The 21,967-nt window shown below is 42.4% G+C and overlaps 1 protein-coding gene across 1 annotated transcript in view; it reads left to right on the top strand.

Moving 5' to 3' along the window:
• Positions 1-21,967, top strand: part of LOC308122693 (receptor-type tyrosine-protein phosphatase S-like) — a 67,789-nt gene that overhangs the window by 21,929 nt on the left and 23,893 nt on the right. The window contains exons 5-8 of the mRNA XM_080484695.1: positions 7,601-7,789; positions 14,939-15,049; positions 20,487-20,756; positions 21,371-21,750. Coding sequence (XP_080340821.1) covers positions 7,601-7,789; positions 14,939-15,049; positions 20,487-20,756; positions 21,371-21,750 — 950 coding nt within the window. The remainder of the gene's footprint in view (positions 1-7,600; positions 7,790-14,938; positions 15,050-20,486; positions 20,757-21,370; positions 21,751-21,967) is intronic.

Here is a 21,967-nt window from a genome sequence, read left to right as displayed (position 1 = left end):
ATTATTCTACAAGTGTTTTTCCCCATGTTTCAGAGCGAGCAATAAAATCCATGCTGGCTGGATAATATAATTTTGTCTGCTGTCTGATCTGGCCAAATTCTGTTAGCTGTTCTTTTAATTTATCTGGATGTGGGATAATATTATGGAAAATGGGCAAATCTGTTTTTATCGCAAACGGATTTTTTTTTGCCAATCATTTTGTTGTTGTTTTTTCAACCAACTCCATGACTACTTTGATCAGAAAATAAACATACGTTGCAATCTGGTTGTTGCAGTATCTATAAAAACGGATCTAAATGAAATTTAGGCCTTGAAAAAAGGTTGAGAATTTATATATACCATGGGAAGAAGTGTATTTAATAGATCTCAGATAGTCCTAGAGGTTCCTCTAAAAGATTTCTAAGCCATTTAAATTCTGATAGCAGCAGGAGCAAGAGGGAAAAGGGAAGGTTTATAAGGCAGCAGTAAGACCCACTGTGATGTATTGCGGCAGTTGTATTGTTTAAAGGAGGCTGAGCTGGAAGAGCTGGAGGTAGCAGAGATGGAAATATTGAGACTTTCTTAGGGGATAACCGGGATGGACAGGATTAAAAACAAACAGCAGTTTAGAGACAATACTGGAGATGGTTTGCTCTATGAAGAGGCAGAAGATATATTGCCGGGGATAGAGCTGCCAGGTAGGAGAAGAGAAACACCTCAGACAGAAATTGTGAAGGAGGAAATGGAGATGAGGGAGCAGGTAATAAGATGAAGGCAGATGGTTCATTGTGGCAATCCCTGGAGGGGCGCGATTGAAAGACCAAGAAGAAGGAAATTATCTAACGCCATTTTGATTCTTTATTAACATGTGCTCACATTTCTGTCAGCTTTGTGTGACATAATAGCCCTAAATGCTGTATTTCATTACTTAAAATCCTGAGCAGCAGCAGTGCTATGAACAAGGCATTCAGATTATCAAATCCGAGCTCTAAGACATGCAAAACACTTCATCATTGTATTAACAACAATTTAAAGTGCTGTTTTTACAAAATATCTCTGATCCCAAATTGACCCAGAATCTCAAAGTGAGCTGATTCAAATAACTGCATGCTTCATTGCCCTCCTCCAAAGTGTAAACTTCAGCTCTCGCTTGCTTTTAATCTTTTGTTACTGACTCAAGCATCTGAAGTTGGAAGTCATAGTTGAGTTGTCTTCATTTTATGTAAGAAGACACGCTTCCTTGGCTTTTTTCATCAGGGGACAAGATGTTTTCCAACACAGCTGCTCATGTTTTCTGGTCTCAATTTCATCCCATCCGAGCTTTACAAGTGCTCCAGAAGCATACATGAAGAGAATTAAATGGACCTTAAGGTACCTACTCATACCGCACAAGTGGCTACCTGAAAGATATTTGACAGTATGCTGCCAGTTTCCTTTGCAATCTGCTGGATTCAGAGGGATATAACAGAATAGATGAAGTCATCCAAGAACACCGTTAAGTGCTCAGAACCCTGAAGAAACTGTGCTGGGGTCATTCTTTCAACAACTGCCTCATTGGGAAAAAAAGGTCCACCACTGAAGTACAATGGAAGCTTTCCATTACTGGTCAAAACCCTTCTCCCTCTCGACTGAAAAGTCTTTTCATCCCTTGATGTTTCGTCTCATCAGTCTATATAATGGTTGACTGAGGCTAATAGCAGTGTTATAGAGTGTGAGGGCTTGTGGTTGGCCACAGGATATTTACCGCTGCTCTATAGGCCTCCTAATGGATGAAGATGTGGTAGGTTATGGTTTGGGAGATATTTCTTTTTGTGCCTTCACCATCAGCATCGCACATCACCAATCCCATTACTCTCTCCTCTCCTGCCTTTCTTTTTTCCCCCCACTGAAACTTTCTGTGGGTTTGACTTCAGCAGCCTCTTTTTTAGCCTAAAGCAAAATCCGTTTCTAATTTCTCCTCTTTTGTTTTATTCATTCTTTCATCTTCTTAGCTATCTTTGCTGCCTGACCCTCACAGTCTACCCGGACTCTCTCTTTACTGCACTCATGCTCTGCTGTTCCACTCCGTCCTCTTTATAACCAAACTCTTTTTTTTTTCTCTGGCCACTGCAGTCATGGTGTTCTGCCTTCAGGAGACATGAATATCTGCAGTTCTGCATGTTTGAAAACCTCTGGTGGGCGAGAGATTTTCATCACTGCAGCACAGTATATCTCTGTTTGTGTGTGCACGACCTTCACAACTGTGTATGCGAGCGAATGCATGCACATGGATTTCTTCATTTAAGAATGTGTGCATGTGTGCATATATCTCTGTGTGTGTATGTCTGGCTTGTGCGGCATAATCCTGATTATGCTCACCTCCCAGTGTCCCATTTTAGGAGAAAGGGAGGAAAGGGATGGGGGAGGAAGAGGGTGAGAGAGAGAAAGAGGAGGAGAGATGTTCTGCCACCACGGCAAACACCCTTCATATGAACAACAGAGTCAGATCAGTGATTCCCCCCCAGGCGTCTGCTGCATTGGCAGGCCGGCGGCTCAAGCAGCATTTTGGTCTGGAAACAACTGAGAGTATCAACTCAGCCTGCAAGAGGATTACACTCCTTGAGTTGAGAACAGGCTCTTTCATCACATATACTCCCTCATCTTCACTGTTTTCATTTCCTCCTTCCTATTTCCTTTTCTCATGGAGTCTATTCTTTCTGATAGTTTGCATGTAGTAAATGCACAAGGGTTGCGTATGGGGGTCATTGTTTGTTAGGTGCTTAGTCTCTTCTGAAGTAGGGCTTGGAATGGTGAGGACGGGGATTTTCGGTGTGATTGATCTAAGATGCAAAGTCTGATTCGGCACTGTATTGTCCTCTATTATCATAAAGGTCTATTAGCATTTAAAGTGCTCCCCTTCCGCCCTCCTGCAGTCTATAGGAGTCAAAGCATTACAGCCTCTGAAGACTGCTGAGTGCTGGCAGATTAATCCTGAATCAGGCTCCCTGAGATCGGCTTTTATTCAAGCTTCTTTTATGCACATGGCCATTTCTCCCTGACATGAACTGAGATATGAATAGGCAACCTGTTTCTTAGCCAGGGGAGAGGAGTTTTCTGTTGAGACTGTTTTGTGTGTTAGAGAGAGTGTGCCTCTTTGTCTGGGCGGCTGTGCATGTGTGTGTTTGCGAGAGAGGGAAATACAAAGAGACACAAGGAGAGAGAGAAAACCTGGATTCCTGTTTGTTTGTTTGTGTCATATGCATTATGTGTTTGACTCTTTGGGTGTGTATGTGTGTTACCGCACTACTGCAGTATGTGTGTGTATGCATGCGGAGACACACAAATTGCATATTTGCCCAGATCTGGTTGGCTCCACTGACTGGTTTTGGGCACAAGGCCTGATTGCCCTTCTGCAAACATAACCAGGCCAAAATGTACGCTCCCAACCTCTTGATACACACAAACACACACAAACAAAAAGCTCCGGGGAACAATGCTGCCCGGCCTTTGCCAATGTTCCCCCAAACACTGTTTACACACACTGTGTTTATATACACATGGTGCATTTTTCCATAGGCTGTCTTATCAATTGAACCAGGAGATGAAAAATAAGCGATACTTTTGTGCAGCAGTGTTTGCATTTGATAAATGATTCATTTGGTGAAAAGTGTGATCAAGGCCATGCCCGCAGTATCTATTTCAAGCGGTCGCTGACTCATCCAGGAGTCGGGCTGAATACCTGTAGCTTCCCATTCTGCTCTCCGGTGAACTGTCCTTCAGTGGCCAGTGCAACTATCCGTCTGCTGGCTTATCTGCATCAACGAGACATAGAACAAATCTGCTCTTATGTTGATGGATTGCATTTGTGTCCATTTGCTTGTTGAGACACTATTCTATTCTATTCTATTCTATTCGATTCGTATTCTATAATGCTGAGTAATATGACAAGTACATATTTTGGAGCGTGACAGGATGCTGGAGTTCAAAGAAAAACGTTCTCTCTCTGTGCTGGCAGAGAGAAAACAAACTTCACACTGAATCGAAACTGAGGTATTCTTATGGTGAGGAAACAGAGCAAACCACTTCACCACCGTGGCACTCTTTCTCCACTCATTTAGGTTGAAGTCAGTTGGGACGACGGGGTGGTGCGCATCCATCCATCTTCTCAATAGAGTTATAAACAATAAAGAGTGGTTGGGGTGATGGAGCCGAGCCCACCCCCGACTCCGGGTGAACAAGGCAGGGAGTCCATCACAGAGCAAAAACAGAGAGTCAGACAGTCACACACACTTACATGACTGGTTAGAGTCATTAATTAGCCTCAAATGGTTATTTTAGCCTGTCTGTCTGTCTGTCTGTCTGTCTGTCTCTATCTATCTATCTATCTATCTATCTATCTATCTATCTATCTATCTATCTATCTATCTATCTATCTATCTATCTATCTATCTATCTATCTATCTATCTATCTATCTATCTATCTATCTATCTATCTATCTATCTATCTATCTGATTAATTCAAGGTCTACCCTCACTTTGCAACATTAATAAATACCTGACTGGACTACAGACCGGACCCCCGACAGATACGCACATACACACAGGCACATATGCACATGCCCGGAGCACCGCGCAGTGACGTGCTCTAATTAACAGTCCATGTAGTGGAAGCCAGCGGAGTGATAAAAAGACCATCTGAACCCTCTCAGGAGAGGGGTGGGATCGGAGGAGGGCAGAGGGGAGCAGATGTAGGCCCAGCATATTCCTCGCCTCAGGGGAGCTCACCTCCTGACCTGCCCATCGATCTCGCTCCTCTCCTTCCTTTCTTTGCCTCCGTTTCATCAATGGTCATACCGCCGGTCTCCATTCAGGTGGATCATTAGCATTGATCAGTCAGCTGATGGTTTGGGGGGAGGGGGATGGTACATACAGGGGGGTGCGGGGGGGGTATAAGCATAGTCTTCTCCTTCCACTTTGGTTTCCATTTTCTGACATTGAAATGGTGGCATGAGGCCTGATCACAGCGCCATCGTCATCAGGCTTTCCTCCGAGATTTGACTCCTCTTATGCCTTTTTATAGCATTTCTTGTCTGCGCCGTCTTCCCCTCAGCCACTGCATCAGCAACAGCTTGACATTCCTATCTGATGGGGTCTCTCCTCTGCTGATGACTGTGGAAACAGAGAAAGCGAGCAATAGATCCTATCTCCACTCAGCCCTCTCATCCCCATCGCAGAGTGTGTGGGAACAGATGGTATGTGTCTGTCATGTGGTTAGGTAGCAGGGGGCCCGGAGGAGGCAAGGAGCGGAGGAAAAACACACAGACATTTGACGTGGCCGCAGTCCACGTCTCGGACTGTGTTCAGCTCCAGATTTTTCTGTGATGCTGCAAAGCTTTCAGTCGGTTTTGTTGTGCCTGACAATCAAGAGGTTTGATTTATTATTCAAACAAATTGACATCTTGGTAGCTGCTTCACAGCTCTCGGGAGGTGGAATACGTAATTATACTTCCAGGTATGGAGGAGGTGTTTGTGTGTATGTGTGAGAGAGAGAGAGCGACAGAGAGAGGCAGACTGGTTAAAAGGGTTCAGAGAGAAGGAAGCAGGAGGCCTGATGGATGCTTGCTTACGCGTCTGACCATCTGGACTGTTGTCACCGAGATTCCTAATCCCATTCACCACGGAAAGTGTGCGCAAAAGTGTTTGTGTGTGTCTGCGATGGAAAGCAACTGCTTTTCTGTGCACGCGCCTTCTTTTTCCTGGATATGTGTCGACGTGCTACACAACATTATTCCACACTTCACGCAAATCTGTGAGGATGCTAATTAGAACATAACTATAGAAGCAAATATGTACAAACACAAGAAAGACACACACGCACACACACACACACACACTTATCCACCCCGCCACTCCCACCCCCCCAAACATAATCAGACATATCCAGACGCATGCAGACACATCCCAGATCGGCCTCTCTAATCGTTGGTACATTTTAACAATTACTGCTAACAAGTCCTTATTACCCCCAGTGCCCTGCCCCTCCTCTTGATCTCAGCTTCTAATTGCTGCTGCTGTTTCTGAGCAGCTCTCGGCATAGTTATTAGACAAGTATCATTACAATCACATAGCACAGAGCCACACCTTTGGAAACTCACATATCATAGCCACTGCTGCCAAACACCTGTGTTTCTTGGTGAGAAATATACCGCAACGGTGTGTCTGTGCGCGTGAGTCGGCACTTAAGTAACTCCTGCTGACTGGGCGGTATGTTTATACTCCACTGGAAACGACCTGTCAAGCACACACGAAAACATAGCTGTGCTGGAGCCCGCCCAATATATCACCTAATAACTGACTAGCAGGGGGAATGAGACTTAGATCATGAAAGCAATAGTGGCACCGCTGTCTTTGCACAGTATCGCCACATTCACGGGTTTGCAGATGTTAATGGGGGGAACAGTCGCTCTCACATCGCTGCGTGTGTATGCAAGTCTTCGGTCCCTCCAGAGAAGAAGTAAAGTAGGGATTGAATGAATGGCAGGCCTGACTGTGGCTCTGTGCAGGCAGATAAACCAGCATGTTGTTTTTAGAGCGACTGCAGCGCTACATGTTCATTTATTCATTACTGTTCCCGCCGGATTTGCCCCAAAATAAAATACAGATGTCATTGTCAGTTTACCTGAATAATGTAAATATATAATTTTGTCCTGCAGTTTCTTGGTAGCTTTGTCTCATATTCAAAGTACCATTAATATTAGTTCAGTAATTCATTTCCTTCCAGTAAAATTCTAAACCATTTCTTTGTTGGTAGGATTAAATTACTTTTTTCCTTTTACTTCTCAGATCACACATTTTCGGGGGATATTTAGTAAAACGATAAATGCAGTTTGATACAATGTCATTTGCAAACTAGCACCACTTGCAGGTAATTACCCCGTCATTTTTTAGAAACTTTTTATAGTGTAACCTGAAAGGAATTGTCTGTTTATAGCACACAAAACACATGAATACATTTACGCAAATCTGCACATCTTTTTAATATTCTACGATATTGACTTTTCCAACAGTTTTTTTTTTCAATGGCATTACACTGCTCTGTGCAACACAGTGTAGCATTCATCTCCACAAAAGTGATGGACTTGTATTTTAAGAGGACAACTAAGAGACTGAACTGAATTCATCGTAGAGACACAATAAAGAGTCATTTTATAAAACCATGTCAACATTTTGAATTGCATGGGTAAGACAATTTCCTATTTAAGATGCACTGGCCAAGTCAGATAAACAATAAGTAGGTTCTTAAAACATGAATGGAATGTTTTGGAGGAGTTGCCATTCGCAGACCTGTACTAGAGTTTTGGGAATCCACGAAGCTGTCGTGACAATACAGATTTGCTGATGACCTAAAAATTGGCCACGTCTAATGAGAAAAAAATTGTATTAAAAGAGGAAATTACTTCAATAAAAGCTTTGAAATTAAACTTAACTACTTGTTGTTTGATTGTGAGAACCCCCCCAACACACACACACACACACACACACACACACACAGAAATGCCCCCAAAATCCACCCAAACTTGAGACCTTCTTGCTAATACACCAAAATGTTCTTTCGTTCATTTCACTCTCCCCCATCTTTCAGAGGACCTGCTGCCATTCGGCTTCCCCAGCATCGACATGGGTCCCCAGCTGAAGGTGGTGGAGCGGACGAGGACGGCCACGATGCTGTGCGCTGCCAGCGGCATCCCGGACCCAGAGATCTCCTGGTTCAAAGACTTCCTGCCCGTGGACCCCAGCACCAGCCAGGGTCGCATCAAACAGCTCCGATCAGGTGAGATGGCTGACTTTTATGTCAGGGTTTTTTTTTTTTTTTTTTTCCCCATTTGTCATCAACCAAACAAATAGTGCATCTAAAGCTTAGCATTGCTATCAGGTAAATCCCCGTTGCTCTAAATTTGGTGATTATCATGTTTTAATTATGATTGAGGGATTACATGCTGCTCTCTGAGTTTATCTACATCCTTTGGGGGTGTAAAACCTTTTTAAAGCCAATTTCATTAAAAGGATAATTGTGCCATACATAAGCCAAGAAAAAAAAAAAAAAGGCTGTTCTGTTAGCATTTGGGAGAAAAGATTATGAAAAGATGTCACTTTAAAGAAAAAACTCTCCCGTGAGCGTCAGAAAAACATTGCAGCTTGCAGCTAAAATGAACTTTTGGTGTCGTGTGCACTTTTTAGAAGTAGGTTAAAGAATAAAAAATTAAAAATCATACAATTGGAAAGTAAATCTACTCTGAAATATGTGCCTAATATAATAATCAATCCACCCCAAACAGCAATGATTCTTCTTTTCTGAGTTCCGAAAATCGATAGATGCAGAAATATGTTTCTTCACGCTAGCAATTTAACTGATGTGCCTCTTATCTGGACCCGCCCAGCCTGGAATGAGCTTTGCGTTTTTAAAAAGTGGAGATAGAAAGTCTGAAAGAAAAAAAAAAAGTTGGGGAGGCTTTTCTTATTGTTTGAGAGGAAGAGGGAGAGGCGTGCCGTGCCGTGCCGTGCAGACAGATCGAGGGATGAGTACAGAGGAATCACATCTTGCGCTTAAGACAGTTTGTTCAGCTTTGTTTATGCTCTTCTGTATAGATGATACAGTGTCTCCTGCAGTAGGCAGACACTTTTTTTTTTTTTTTTTACTCAGCCATTCTCTATCAGCCATCCTCACGGGGAATGAAAGTGATGGTGAGGCAAAACCATTTTGTTGTTGTTGTTTCATCCATATTCTCTGCGCTCCTTCGTCCTGCCGGCGCTGATATCTTCCTGCTGTCAGCCAATACCCTTCGCTGATCACTAGTGCCCTCCGTCAACTCTGTCGGGATCTCCGCTCTGCGGAGTTTTGCGAAAACACGTTTGGATGAATGCACGGCGCTCCCAAATTCATCACACAAAATTTACACCCGCAGAGCTTAAAGGAATGGCTATTGTTTGTAATGTGACTTTGACAAGAGACAAACTTCAAACGCTCGTGATAAGTGCGGCTGGTGCATACATACTGTATTTCTGACAGCAAGTGGGGCTGAAATAGCAGGGATGGGAGTTTTTCTGAATGCAGCAAACTGCAGGACAAAGCCATAAACATTTGTCCATCCTCTGATAGCATCCGGGGCCGGTGCCAACGCATTGGGGCAACACCACGCAGTGGCAGCTCTCCTGAAAAATACTACAGCCGTTCTCTAAAGATGACGATCTCTTTAGCCTTGGAAATATGCCGCAATTGAAAGTCATTTTTTTTGTGGTAAACTACCGGCTGCTTTTGAGCTGGTGATGTTTGCAGCTCATTTTCGAGCAGAAAAACACAGTTTAATCAATTCTTTACAGTAAGGCTGTGGTGTTTGTTGTTCTTTTTTCGCTCATTTGTATTCTTCAAACGCATCGTGTTACTCGTACTACAGCCCTGTGCACTCTTCTTCAGCATGGTGAGAATTACAGTATTACAGTGCTTGACAAACCTGCTGTTTGCAGATGCTGTGGCCTTCCTTTAGCTCCTGTACCAGTTCTTAAGTATAACTTTCAGGTACTTGCTGATGTGTACAATTTGATGCTTGCTGCAATAATATAGACTTTAGAATGCCAGTGGGATAATTGCCTCTGTGACAAACAGTCTGCTGAGTGTCTGTGGGCGGAGGAACAGCTTTCCGCCTATTGAATATAATAACAAAACCCCCAAAACAAGTGTTTTAATAAGTGGAATTTTTTTTTTTTTTTAAAGTCCCATGTTTATTAGAAAAATTTATTCCTTAATGTTTTATTTAAATTAATTGTACTGGCATTTTTTTTTTTCTTCAATATGAGAACTGTTGCTACTAAAATGTCTTTAAGCAAGTTGCATCATGTTTTAGACGTGAAGTAATAGACTTGAAAGTGATTTATCGTGCCGACTCTGTTTGGTTCTTTGCGCCGTGTCACACGGACGTGACACTGATTCACCGTTACAGTATGTTAAACCACATATCACATCAATGAAACAGTAGCAAGACAAATGGCTCGGCGCGATCCACCGCAGGCTTTAATGGGATTTAAAATCACCAAAGCCATCACTAACCTGAACAATAAAGCGTGCTGTATAATGAACCGAACACTGGTGAAATGAGTTGGAGGGAATCAATTACACCTGAGCCAGGCACGGAGCCGCACTGAGATGTGTTATGGATGAAACACTCCTTTAAGATCTGTTTCGTGGCGGCGCCTTCCGAGCACTGCCTCCGATTTAGTGGACGGCTGCCAGCTCTCATTGGACCTCGGCCAGGAATCTGTTTTGGACCACAGTTCTTGTTTTCCCTCTGTATCTTCTTCTCCTTCTCAGTTGGATTTAAGAAATACTTCTATACCCCAATTGGGTCGGTATGAAAAATGATATAGACAAAGACTGTGCTGAAATCTCTCAAAAGGAGGACTCTGAGCCGTTTCACAGCCCATAAGCATCCATCATCGGTTGGGGCTTCCCACGGCAGGTAACCGTCCATGGTGTCCGCTGACAGTCGTGAGCGCTGTGTTTACACATGGCAAACCTGCACACACACGCACTCCATCCTTTCCTGGGGACAGAAACATATGGTACAGGATAGAGCTGAACTTTTCCTGACATCTCTATACTTCAACAAGGCATCAATCTATTTTTCCTCCATGCCATCTGGTGCACTAGTTTAAATCTGCGTGAGGAGAACCGCGACGAGCTATCCGTCTATTTCTGACATTTGGGATGGAGATCCGGTGAGTTTACCTAAGCACTTAGCAGCCCTCGGAGGTCCACGGTCTGACAGATGGCATCCAATATGGACCCAGAGGTTGACTGCTGCGTAATGGATGGACCTGCCTTTGCTTAAAACTGTGATCAGATCAAAGGTTATGGTATTTGTCACAGCTTCGCTACACAAACGGGGAATGACTATTTTCTTTCGAAAATTTAAGGCAATATTTCTTAGTACGGGCAGCACCAAAAAATTAGTTATCTTCCGTTGCTAAAGATGGATTTTAGAAGCAGGATTGACCCCAAATGTTAATTATTTATTTATTTGTTTGTTTATTTATGGCGCTGTTAGTTTATCTGGCTTGTAAGCTCCATGTCTCAAAACAGATTTAAAGGGAATTTGGTGAAAAGTTGGGAAGTTGGCCAAGAAGCATTTGTTTAGTTTGTAGTTGATATTTTCACTGAGGGGATATTGAGAAATCTTATTTATAGATCATGTTCTCAGGACGACAGAAAATGTGGATTTAGCCTGTAGCGCAGATAAATCTGCAAAATAAAGTGACGTGCAGGGTGGCAAAGATATTTTTACTGTCACCACATTGCATAACTGTGGATTAATTAAGAAGCACAGGAAGGAAAAAAAAAGACTAGAAACTGGTTGCTTTTATGCACATTTGCTTTAGAGAATCTTTTTGCATTTCATCTAATCTTTACTGATTAATTATTTTTGCCAAATGTGATTGCTTCCGTTCTGTAATTTGTGCTTTGTGGTTTGAATTCCAGCAAAAATTAAAGTGTTTAAGCCATTGAACATGGGTGTGCAGCATCCATGTTCCTTACTCCGTGACAGCTGACTGGTCAGACAGAGAAAGACACAATTCACAGCCATGACGTCATAAATTATCCTCAACCATGTGTTTTTTTTGGACTTTGAGAGGAAACTGGAGGCAGAACGTGCAAATCCTACTCCGAATTGTTCCCAAGTGCAACCAGATCCAAGCGTGTGCAGGCTGTGATCCCAGGAGTTCATTTTACAATGTATTAAGTTAATCTTATGCTTATAAAATCGGAATCAGGAGAGATGGCTGGTATTGTCTAACCTGCAGTGAAATGAATGCCTGGTGGGAGGTTTAGAGTCCAGGTGATCTGTTTGACCTGAATGTTCCTGCAGAGCCCTCGGTCTGCTGGTATCTGTTGTCATCTGATCAGCTGAGCCTCGGCCCGGCAGACATAATACACCAGCCGCGATTTCACAGCATCTCATTTTACTTAAGCCACTTTGCGTTCTGGGTCTGTCAGCAGCTCCCAGACGGACTAACAAACTGCTAACTCCTCTCCTCTCTCCCACTTTTCTTTGGGGTTGTGTTTTTTTTACATACTCGTTACAAAGATTTTTTTGGCTTTTTGCCCCGTGTTTCTAAACCAACTGTCATTTTATTGGTTTTTCCAGTCCTCTGTCTATCCGGTGTGTTTATGCATGTGGTTGCTGACCTTTCTACGTCTATAAAGACTGAACACCTGTCTTTGTCCATGTGTGCGCGAGACATGTTTTGCATAAAAAAAAGATTTCATTTGCCAATTTCAAATTTGTGCTGATGCTCAGCCGTATGAGTTTCATCCAGCTGTCAGATGAGTTCTTGTTTGCAGAGCTCCACCTGTCCAGTCCCACCTCTCCTCCACTCCGTCTTCCCCTCGCTTCTGCTTCTGCTTCTGCCTCTTTCACTTTGTGGTGAAGAGACGCGGCATGCAGAACTAGTTAATTTCTCCCTCTTTATTTCCCAACTCTGTGCTGCACCACGGGGGAAATGAGAGATGGAATATAGAGAGAAGGAGAGGGCTGGAGCTGCTTTCCTTTCATGTAACTGTGGAAGACAGAAGCAAATGGATGACAGCTTCTGCTCGCTGCACCTCGGCTCAGCAAACACACTCTGCTTTAAACCTCTAAAGACCGTGCTGTTTAAGCTTCTCCATATTCCGATCAGTTGTTTTTGTGTGTGTGAGTGTTATTTTCCAAAATGCGCACGCATTCACAGACCCAAAACCTGTCAGAAATTTCATTTTAGATTAAAACAATGTACACAGCACTATCATCTACTCCACTAATTCTTGACAGATGTATTTACAAGCAAACATAAACCCTCAAAATGTTGGCGAAATGGGATGTTTTCCTTTATGATCTCTGTAAGAGATTCTAAAATCTTATAGCCACATCTCTTTCACGCCTACTGTTCTACACTGTAAAGTATTATTTGTCACAAAGGCTATTAAACGTGCTGATAATGTGTCCATTGTCACTTGAGTTATGAGTAAAAATACGATATTGTCACTTGATTGATTACGAAAGGTTCAACCATTTTTGCTGAATCTAGTAATTAGAGCTCCTGAAAAAAGAAATTTCACATTTTGTCTTGTTATAAAAAGACTTTATGTTTACGGATGTTTTCTCTGGATTGTGTGTCATTTCGCTAAGTTAACCTCAGAAATCTTGGACCAACCGAAATCTAACTCCACACAAGCTAATACCCAGCTGTTGCAAAGTTAAAGGTAAAACTATCAAATCGACTATAAACAGTTTTCAGATATTTTTTTAAATTTAGTTATGTGACTTCAGATGATTTTTGTTTTCTTCACGTGCCTTTTTCCCTCAGAATATATTATCATACCTATGGAGTAACTGTTTGACAAATGTATTATATTTCTATTAAAACAAGCGTTTAGTACAATTACCTGCAAGTTAAAAAGTAATTACATTGATAAATGAACCTGAGCTAGAATTGCACGAAGTGTGATGGTTGCAGACTGAGTAAAAAGATCGTCAATCTTTCCAAGTTAAAGCCTTTAACAACAGACTTCTGCAAATCCTATTTTAATGAGAAAAACTCAAGAACGTTCTAAAATTACTACTTTGCTTAAATGTGTGAATTTTACTTTTAATGTATGAAAGATGGCAGCATCAGTTTACTACAATTTAAAGGTACTTTTACCTTAATGTGTTTTGCCTGGACTGGTGGCGAAGTTCCTTCAATAACAATAATTACTTTGTATTGTCCCATTTGCATGCTGATCATAGTATTCATGAGGTTTTTTTGTTTATTTTTTGTTTACATTTCAAACACAAGTCTTTTATTTGTAATTTTTCATAATTACATGGTAGGAAATAAATCTGGTCGTCTCTCGTTGGCATCTGTATGCATGAAAATACCATGTACGCGCAAATCATACTTCATCCTTAATTTCTCAGCATTTTTCTTAAACAAGGTGTTGTTTATGATCCGCTCAGGTCTGATACAAAAGTTGTACTTTGTATGACACTTATGAGCACCAACATGGAGAGTCTAAGTGTGCAGATATCCCTCCCTCAATATGTGTGTACCGTGTGCCTTAAAAATTTTATCTTTTCCCGTCTTGTGCAATGCAGCAGAGAGTAATGCATGGTTTTGTGCTCCCTCCTCAGGCTCCATGTCAAAGTCAGTTTCAGATGAGATGAATGTGACAGAGCAGACTGAAAGAGCAAAAAAAAAATAAAATAAAAAATGAACATCTCTGCTGGTAATTCAAAAGGCCGTTAGCAGAAAAACAGCAGTAAGAATAGCTCCCTGTAAAATGAAAGAAACAAAGGAACACCCGACGAGTGCCGTGTGTAATTATAGCACGTTTAGGGAGACGCTGTTTATCGTGGTGAGATCACGGATGGGAGGAGAAAGATTGAAGAGGTAAAAGTGGTAAAGAGCGTGATTGTGTTGTTGCCGTGGGGTAAAGCTGTGTAGGTGATGCCAAGATAGAAACAGGCTGCTGCAGACGAGCTATCGCTAGTTGTTGGAGATGCATGCAACATAAAGGCCCTTTAAGTGTCATCGAAGTTCATGAAAAGTCACTTCAGCTTGACTTCTAAACTTTCTGGAAGGAGATTCAGAATTTTGAATGTGGTTTTTATTTCACTTTTCATGAGAAAAAAGGGAAAAATGATATGGGAGAACAAACAATTTTTTGTTAAGAAATACAGCTTCTGTTATATGGGATTTTTGCCCATTCAGACAGTTCCTCTCAAAGGTAACAACTAAGCTGCCTTTATTAGATGTTGAGGCAATAGACAAGGGGATACCCCGGGGTTGAACCATAACAAAAACAGACCAACCGACAGATAAACTGAGGCTGAAAACGAGAGGATGAGGACCACAGCGGCAAACATTTCCTCCAAAAAATCCATTCATCTTTCTCTTTTTATCCTTGCAGGAGCGTTACAGATTGAGAACAGCGAGGAAACCGACCAAGGGAAGTATGAGTGTGTGGCCACCAACTCACAGGGCGTGCGCTACTCCTCTCCCGCAAACCTATACGTTCGAGGTAGGACCTGAACACACAACACGCGTGCAAAAAATGCACACACATGCACAGACAAACACACAGGAATCACTACTGTTAAGGTGCCCTTGGTATTTATTATAAGGCTTTTCCCATTGCTGCGCTCTTAAACAAGTATTACTAACCCATCCATTGTCTATAATATATGTTGAGCCTGTTTTTTTATATTTCTCACTACCACTGTTAACAAGTCTTCCTTAAACCTTGGTGCAAGTTCCTACAGTGGAATCAAAGTGAGAATAATTTGGGGGAGATGCACCTCGGTTTAACTGCATGGAAACATCACTAATCTGTCAACTAAAATGGCTTCTGTACTAGAGGCAGATAGAGAAATAGAATCATTTGATTTGACTGAAGATTTCAGTGAATTGGAAGAAGCAAGTTGTCCTTTCGGCTTTACAGCATTAAATTTAATGGAGACACTATGCACCGACACGATGGCTGTTTAACTCCAGCCTCGGGTGGGTGCTTGTGTATCGCTGGCTTATGGCTGGAAGACCACAACCAATGTTCAGAGTTAAGTTGTAGTTTCTGTGTTACATCGGATATCAGAGCGTATGCAGTTTGTTCGTGTGTGTGTGTGTGTGTGTGTGTGTGTGTGTGTGTGTGTGTGTGTGTGTGTGTGTGTGTGTGTGTGTGTGTGTGTGTGTGTGTGTGTGTGTGTGTGTGTGTGTGTGTGTGTGTGTGTGTGTGTGTGTGTGTGTGTGTGTGTGTGTGTGTGTGTGTGTGTGTGTGTGTGTGTGTGAGAGCATGGGTATGTGTGTGTGTGTGTGTGTGTGAGAGCGTGTGTGTGTGTGTGTGTGTGTGTGTGTGTGTGTGTGTGTGTGTGTGTGTGTGTGTGTGTGAGCATGGGTGTGTGTGTGTGTGTGTATGCACGTGTGCAAGCAAGCGTGTATGTGAGCATGGGTGTGTGCTTGTGTGTGTATGTGTGTGCGTGCGAGGGAGTGTGTGGTGCAGGGGAGTGAGTGGCTTTGCGCTGGCCGTTTTTATTCTCTCTGTGTTTCCCCGTTCTCTCTCTTCCCCCCCCTCACGTCATTGTGTTCTGCATCAACCCCCTTCCATCCCTCAGAGCTTCGAGAAGGTTGGTGCGCTCTTTCTTTTCTTTTGTTACTCCTTTGTTTCAGAAAGGTTCACTTATTGAAACAGAGGGAAACAAAAAAGAAAAAAAAATACTTTCAAAGAACATTGGGTGCAGATTTGTAGTGAAATGATTAAATTCTGTATCCAAAATGAAGAGAGTAAAGCTGCTTCGAAGATGAAGTTGTCTGCCTACGCAGCGGAGTGCAATGACTGCATTGTGAGGCCTTGTGTGCAGAACCCTTGGTATTGCCTTCACTCCCCGATCAATGTTTTCTGCATGGTATGATCTTGTTGTCATGGAGACCCAAGAATTGGAAGATTAAAACGAGGCAATGTTTGCATGGAAGGAGTGAGAGAGAAAGAGAAAGGAGCACCGCTTGCATGTCTGTTGACTGACGGACTGACACAAGAGCATGGCAGTGTGTGTTCACGCCTATTGATATGCTCGGATATTGTGATATTATTGAACTTGCTGTCTCGTCAAGTCTTGCGGCTCTTTCGTTCTTTTTTCTTTTTTTTTTTGCCCCTTTTGTGTATCATCCTGTTTTTCATTGTGTCCCTGCTCCCCTGTCACCACATCTGCTCCCGTTCTGCACTTGTTGCACTGAGTGGAAGTCTTGCACTTGGAGTCATGCTTGTACATGCCCCTCTGCTCTGGAACTGTGTGTCTGGTTCGGTGGGAAACATTGCCGACTGGGCCGATTTCAAGACACATTGTCAAGTTGGCGTCACGCAGCGCTCAAGTCAACCATCGCTTGGTCCACACCACATTTCCCATGGTAGAAGAAAACAACTTGTGCATTTTACTTGGACTTATAAAACATACATGATGCATTGCTATTGATAACACCTCACAGCAAAGTGACACAGGAATAACTTTATTCTGATTTTGAGCCTGCAATAGCACGACTTTATGAAGAGAATACCCATTCTCACTCTGATGTTGATCAATAAATTCTAAAACAGCTGCATAGTCCCTATATTTTTCTAAAATAGTTTTGTACTTTAATCTTTTTTAGTGTCTTTGCAAATAATGTGAATATTTCTTTTCAGATCATTCCACAAATACAACACCACCATTATATTTACAGGCATAATGTGCCCACATTATTGTCCCTTTTTCTTTTTTGTTTTTATCACTTTACTGTTCATTTCTCCACCAAATGCTCCAAAACAAGTCTATTGACTCGCATTTCGAGACGAATCATATCCGAGTTCACTTTCAAATAGCGAGAAGTTGTTAATGAGCGACTCTCATTACGGTGGTTGATAAAGTCAGTGTCCTTGAGACAAGCACGATGGCACTGGGTAAATGTCAGCAGTAGAGCATCGCTGGGATACAGCGGTAATCCTGATGGCTGCACCTAGGTCTCGGCAGCCCGTAGCCTCCAGACTCCCTGCAGAGGACAAGACTAATGATAGCTCTGCTAATAAAGATTGAAGCTCCCGGCTCCTATGAACTGTATAGAAAATGGAGGTGAATCATGCGGCCCGGCTCGATTAACTTTAAGCTTGAGGCTCTGCGAGCCTGTGAAGGATTATCCCTTGTTACGAGCTCACTTCATTGTAAAACACCTGCGTCTCTGCAGAGGACTCTTCAGTCCTTTGTCTCTGTCTCGGAAGATATTTAGAGAGTTGATGTCCATGGTCTCACTTTTCATCTCGAGGCCTCACCTCCATCCTGTTTTTGACCGAGCTACTGGATTTAGCCACATGCTAAAATAAATGTATGCCATCTATTCTATTGCTTTGTTTGCTTTGTCAACAACTGAGTAAATATATACTTTTGTCATGCTGCATTGCACCTTTGTGTGTTTCATGCATGGATCTGTCATGGATGCCGTTGCTTGTTTGTTTGTTTGTTTGTCTGTCTGTCTGTCTCCAGCATGCTCAGATGAGGAGATGCCTGCCTAATCATGTCTGTTTTCTAACAGATCTACCTGTTTTTTGTCTCTTTGTCTCTTTCTTGTCTTCAACTTCTGTATCCAATTCTGGGCGTCTTTTTTTGTTTGTTTGTTTGTTTTTTTTGAGGGGCGGTGGGTGGGGGTTGTTTGTCTCTAAGTGTTCTAAATGCTTTACCCTTTCATCTGTTATTTATTAACTGACTGACATCACAGCAATTACCAATATTTTCAATTTGTTGAAAACTTGCAAAAACGATATTAACTTCTATTCAATTGTTTCTAGATTCTTTGAGTAGGGGCGATGTGACCCATGAAGAATCCAAGTAATTGTGTTACTCAATGAGGAGTGGAGGTTACGTAGCTGATTTACCAGTGTTCTTGTTTAATCTATCCATTTATATTAGAATATATTAGAACTATTATCAAATTCCTCTCGGAACTAAGTCTTTGATTTTGTAATAGGAGAATTTTATAGTGTGTTTGGTTGTTTTTTTTAAGGTTTACTTTTAGGATTTTTATTGTTTCATAAAGTCTTGTTTTTATTGCACAGACAAGCTTTACAGTGTAGAGTTTAGCTGAGTTTTTCGACAATGTTTCTGCTCTTTGTCTGCCTTCCCTTTCATTCTCTCCTTTCATCCAGAGACGTTTGTCCGTTCCTCTCTCTGTCTTTCTCTGTTTCCTGTGTTGTGACCCTCGGGTATCTTTTTCTTCTCTGTTCCTTCAACATCCGATCTCTACTAGTCTTTTTCCTTTTTCTTTGTCTTACTTCTGAAGCAACTTCTTTCTGATTGGGGCTGACTCTGGAATATAGCCGTGTTTTTAAATAGATCCATGTGTTTTCTTCTTCCTCGCTCCTCTTTTCTTCCCCCTTTTTCCCTCCTTCCCCGCAACCCTCTTCTAATCCTCTCTTTATCTCCACTTCCCTGTCTTTTCCCCTCCTTTCCCTTCCCCTTTTTTCTCTTCTTCTGCATTCTGTCTGCACCCTGATGTGTAGGAGCGACAGACACATGTACATAAGTTTATTAACTTATAAACATGCACATACTACCTCACATATCTCTCTTTTTGCTCGCACTCGTTCTTTCCCGTTCTGCCTCTTTCATGCTGTCTTGGTGTTCTTTACTTAATGTGTCCAATGATCACTCTGTAATTGCCACAACACCTTTTTAAGAACCCTTTGATTCACTCCTGTCCACATTTCCAATTCATTTGACAACACACTGTATCAGTTATGAATCCTATGTATTGTACAGTATCTTGTTGTACAATGTGGCTGTCCTTTGCTACATTGCCTTTCATTGTCTTGAAGAGAAGTAGAGCTGCCTCTCTCTATCTCTCTCTCTCTCTGTTTCTCTCTTCCTTTCTGTGTCTGTCCCTCGCTCTGGAACTCTTCGTCTATCCCTCTGGCTGTTTCTCCCACTGTCTCTGCTCTCGTCTCGCTTCTCTCTGTCTCTCTCTCTCTCTCTCTCAGTCTTCAGTTCTTCGTTCTCTTCTTTGTGTTTCTCCACCATTTTATCCCTCTTGAGTCGCCCAGGCATGCAAGTGACCTATGAGTTCAGTCTCTCGATGCATCTCTCCCTAATATGTAGTCAACCGAGCGCCGACAGATGCAGTATTGGATATAACTTGCCACTTTGCTTGTTCTTCTCATGGGGACACAAATAGCAGGCAGGGCCTATTGATCGACCCCCATGATGCATACACTCTCTAAAAAGAGCCCATCCACTGCACAAGAACCTCAAGGCACAGAAATCTCAATGAAGTAAAGTTTCTTTTACAAGTTTCTAGTAAAGTTTAGCATGCTTAGTCATTGCTTTGAAGAAAATGAAATACTGCTTTCATCACGAATCTGAATAGCATTTTTTTTTTTTCTGCGTCAATTGATAAAGAATGGGAGGACTTTGTTTTTCAAACAAAGAGAAACTGACTATAGGTGTCATGTCCTGGTTGAAATGATACTCAAGAGTTTGTCACTATATGATTTTGAGTAGGCAGCTCACTTTGAATGGTTGAGCTCAACACAAGATTTGTGTCTTTCTGTTGGAATCATCAGTGCCATAACGTAATTGGGACTTAACTTGAAATATCCCTTTGTGATTTTCTGTAAAAAAAAAAAAAAACAAACCCTGAAGTTCATTCTCCCCCTTCCTGTTACCTCTCTTCTCTTTCTCTTTTTTCTTCCTTTTTATCTTCCTTGCTCTTTCTCTCTCTCTCTTTCTCTCTCTCTCTCTGTCTCTCTCTCCCTCTCTCAATCTCTAACTTGCTCTCTACCTCGCTTTCTCCTTCATTCACTCCTCCTTACTCCTCCCCCTCCTTCTTTCTCTCCACCTTTCTCCTCCACGCTCCCTTCCCCACTTTTTCTCCTCCCCCTACCTTACCCCTGAACCACCACCCCTTCCCCCTTCCTTTCTACCCTGACTCTCCTCCTTTCCCAGTGCGCCGCGTACCCCCTCGTTTCTCCATCTTCCCCTCCAACCAAGAGATCATGCCCGGAGGAAGCGTCAACATCACCTGTGTGGCCGTGGGTTCACCCATGCCTTACGTCAAGTGGATGCTCGGCAGCGAGGATCTGACCCCTGAGGATGAAATGCCAATTGGACGAAACGTGTTAGAGCTCAATAGTGTCCGGGAGTCTGCAAATTACACCTGTGTGGCCATGAGTAGCCTGGGTGTCATTGAGGCCACGGCTCAGGTCTTAGTCAAGAGTAAGGGCTCCACAATCTTTAAACTCATCTGGTTTTTAACCATTTCAGCTCCTTGGGTCAAACACGTCACCCTCATTATTATACGTTTTGCATGTTGTTGGGTTAGGGTGTAACATGTAAAGTCAGGAGAATCGAAGACAGACTTATTTATTAGCAATGTTTGATTTGAACAGCCCTGTACTTTTCATTTGGTTTTGCATGGATCTTTTTAGCAAGGTTCAGGCAACCCCTCACTATGGGGCTATCTCTGATGCTTGGCAGCAGTGAAAGCCACTTTATATGACTTATTGTACAATGCTGAAGAGCATCTGCCAAATGAATGTGCTGTAATTTGACAGTTTTGCTCCTGTCAGACGATGCCAGCTGTGACTAAAAGGGCATATGTATTTTTAATAAATCAAACTAATTTAGAGAGTAAACAATAATCCATTGAGAGAATGATAGTAGTATTTATCTAACTGTAACATGTCAGGAACAAATATTTGTAGATCCATAAGTACAGGAAAAACAAGTAGTAATTGCAGTAAGCGAAGTATTTATGATATAAATATACAACCATATACTACTTGGACAGTTTTTTTGTTAATTGTATAAATCTGTTTTCTAATTACCAGCTTTGCCAAAGCCTCCAGGCACTCCCATCGTCACAGAAACCACAGCCACCAGTGTGACCATCACCTGGGACTCTGGAAACCCCGACCCGGTCTCCTATTACATCATTCAGTACCGAGCCAAAGGGCCCGATACCAAGTACGAGACAGTGGACAGCATCACCACCACGCGCTACAGCATCGGGGGCCTGTACCCCAACACTGAGTACGAAATCCGAGTTTCAGCCTTCAACAGCATCGGCCAGGGGCCCCCGTCCACCCGTGTGGAGGCCCGTACAGGAGAGCAGGCCCCCGCCAGCCCTCCACGAAATGTCCAGGCTCACATTGTGTCCGAAAACACTGTGATGGTCCGCTGGGAGGAACCGGAGGAACCGAATGGACAGGTGGGATTAAGATACCAACAGTAGCAACTGCAGCAATAAAACTACACATTTTAACTTCATATTTTAGAGTTACAATGTTCTGTAAATGTAAAAATGCCATATGATTATATAACGGTCCAAAAATCTGTACTGACAGCCACATTTACCCCTTAACTGAAAACATAAGGACAGCATTTTAAACCTGCACCGAGATGTTTGGGACAAAATTAAATTTACC

Source organism: Lipophrys pholis (assembly GCF_963383615.2).
Source record: "Lipophrys pholis genome assembly, chromosome: 1".
Lineage (NCBI taxonomy): Eukaryota > Metazoa > Chordata > Actinopteri > Blenniiformes > Blenniidae > Lipophrys > Lipophrys pholis.
The sequence above is the reverse complement of the archived record's forward strand: the minus strand, read 5'-3'. Positions and strand labels throughout refer to the sequence as shown.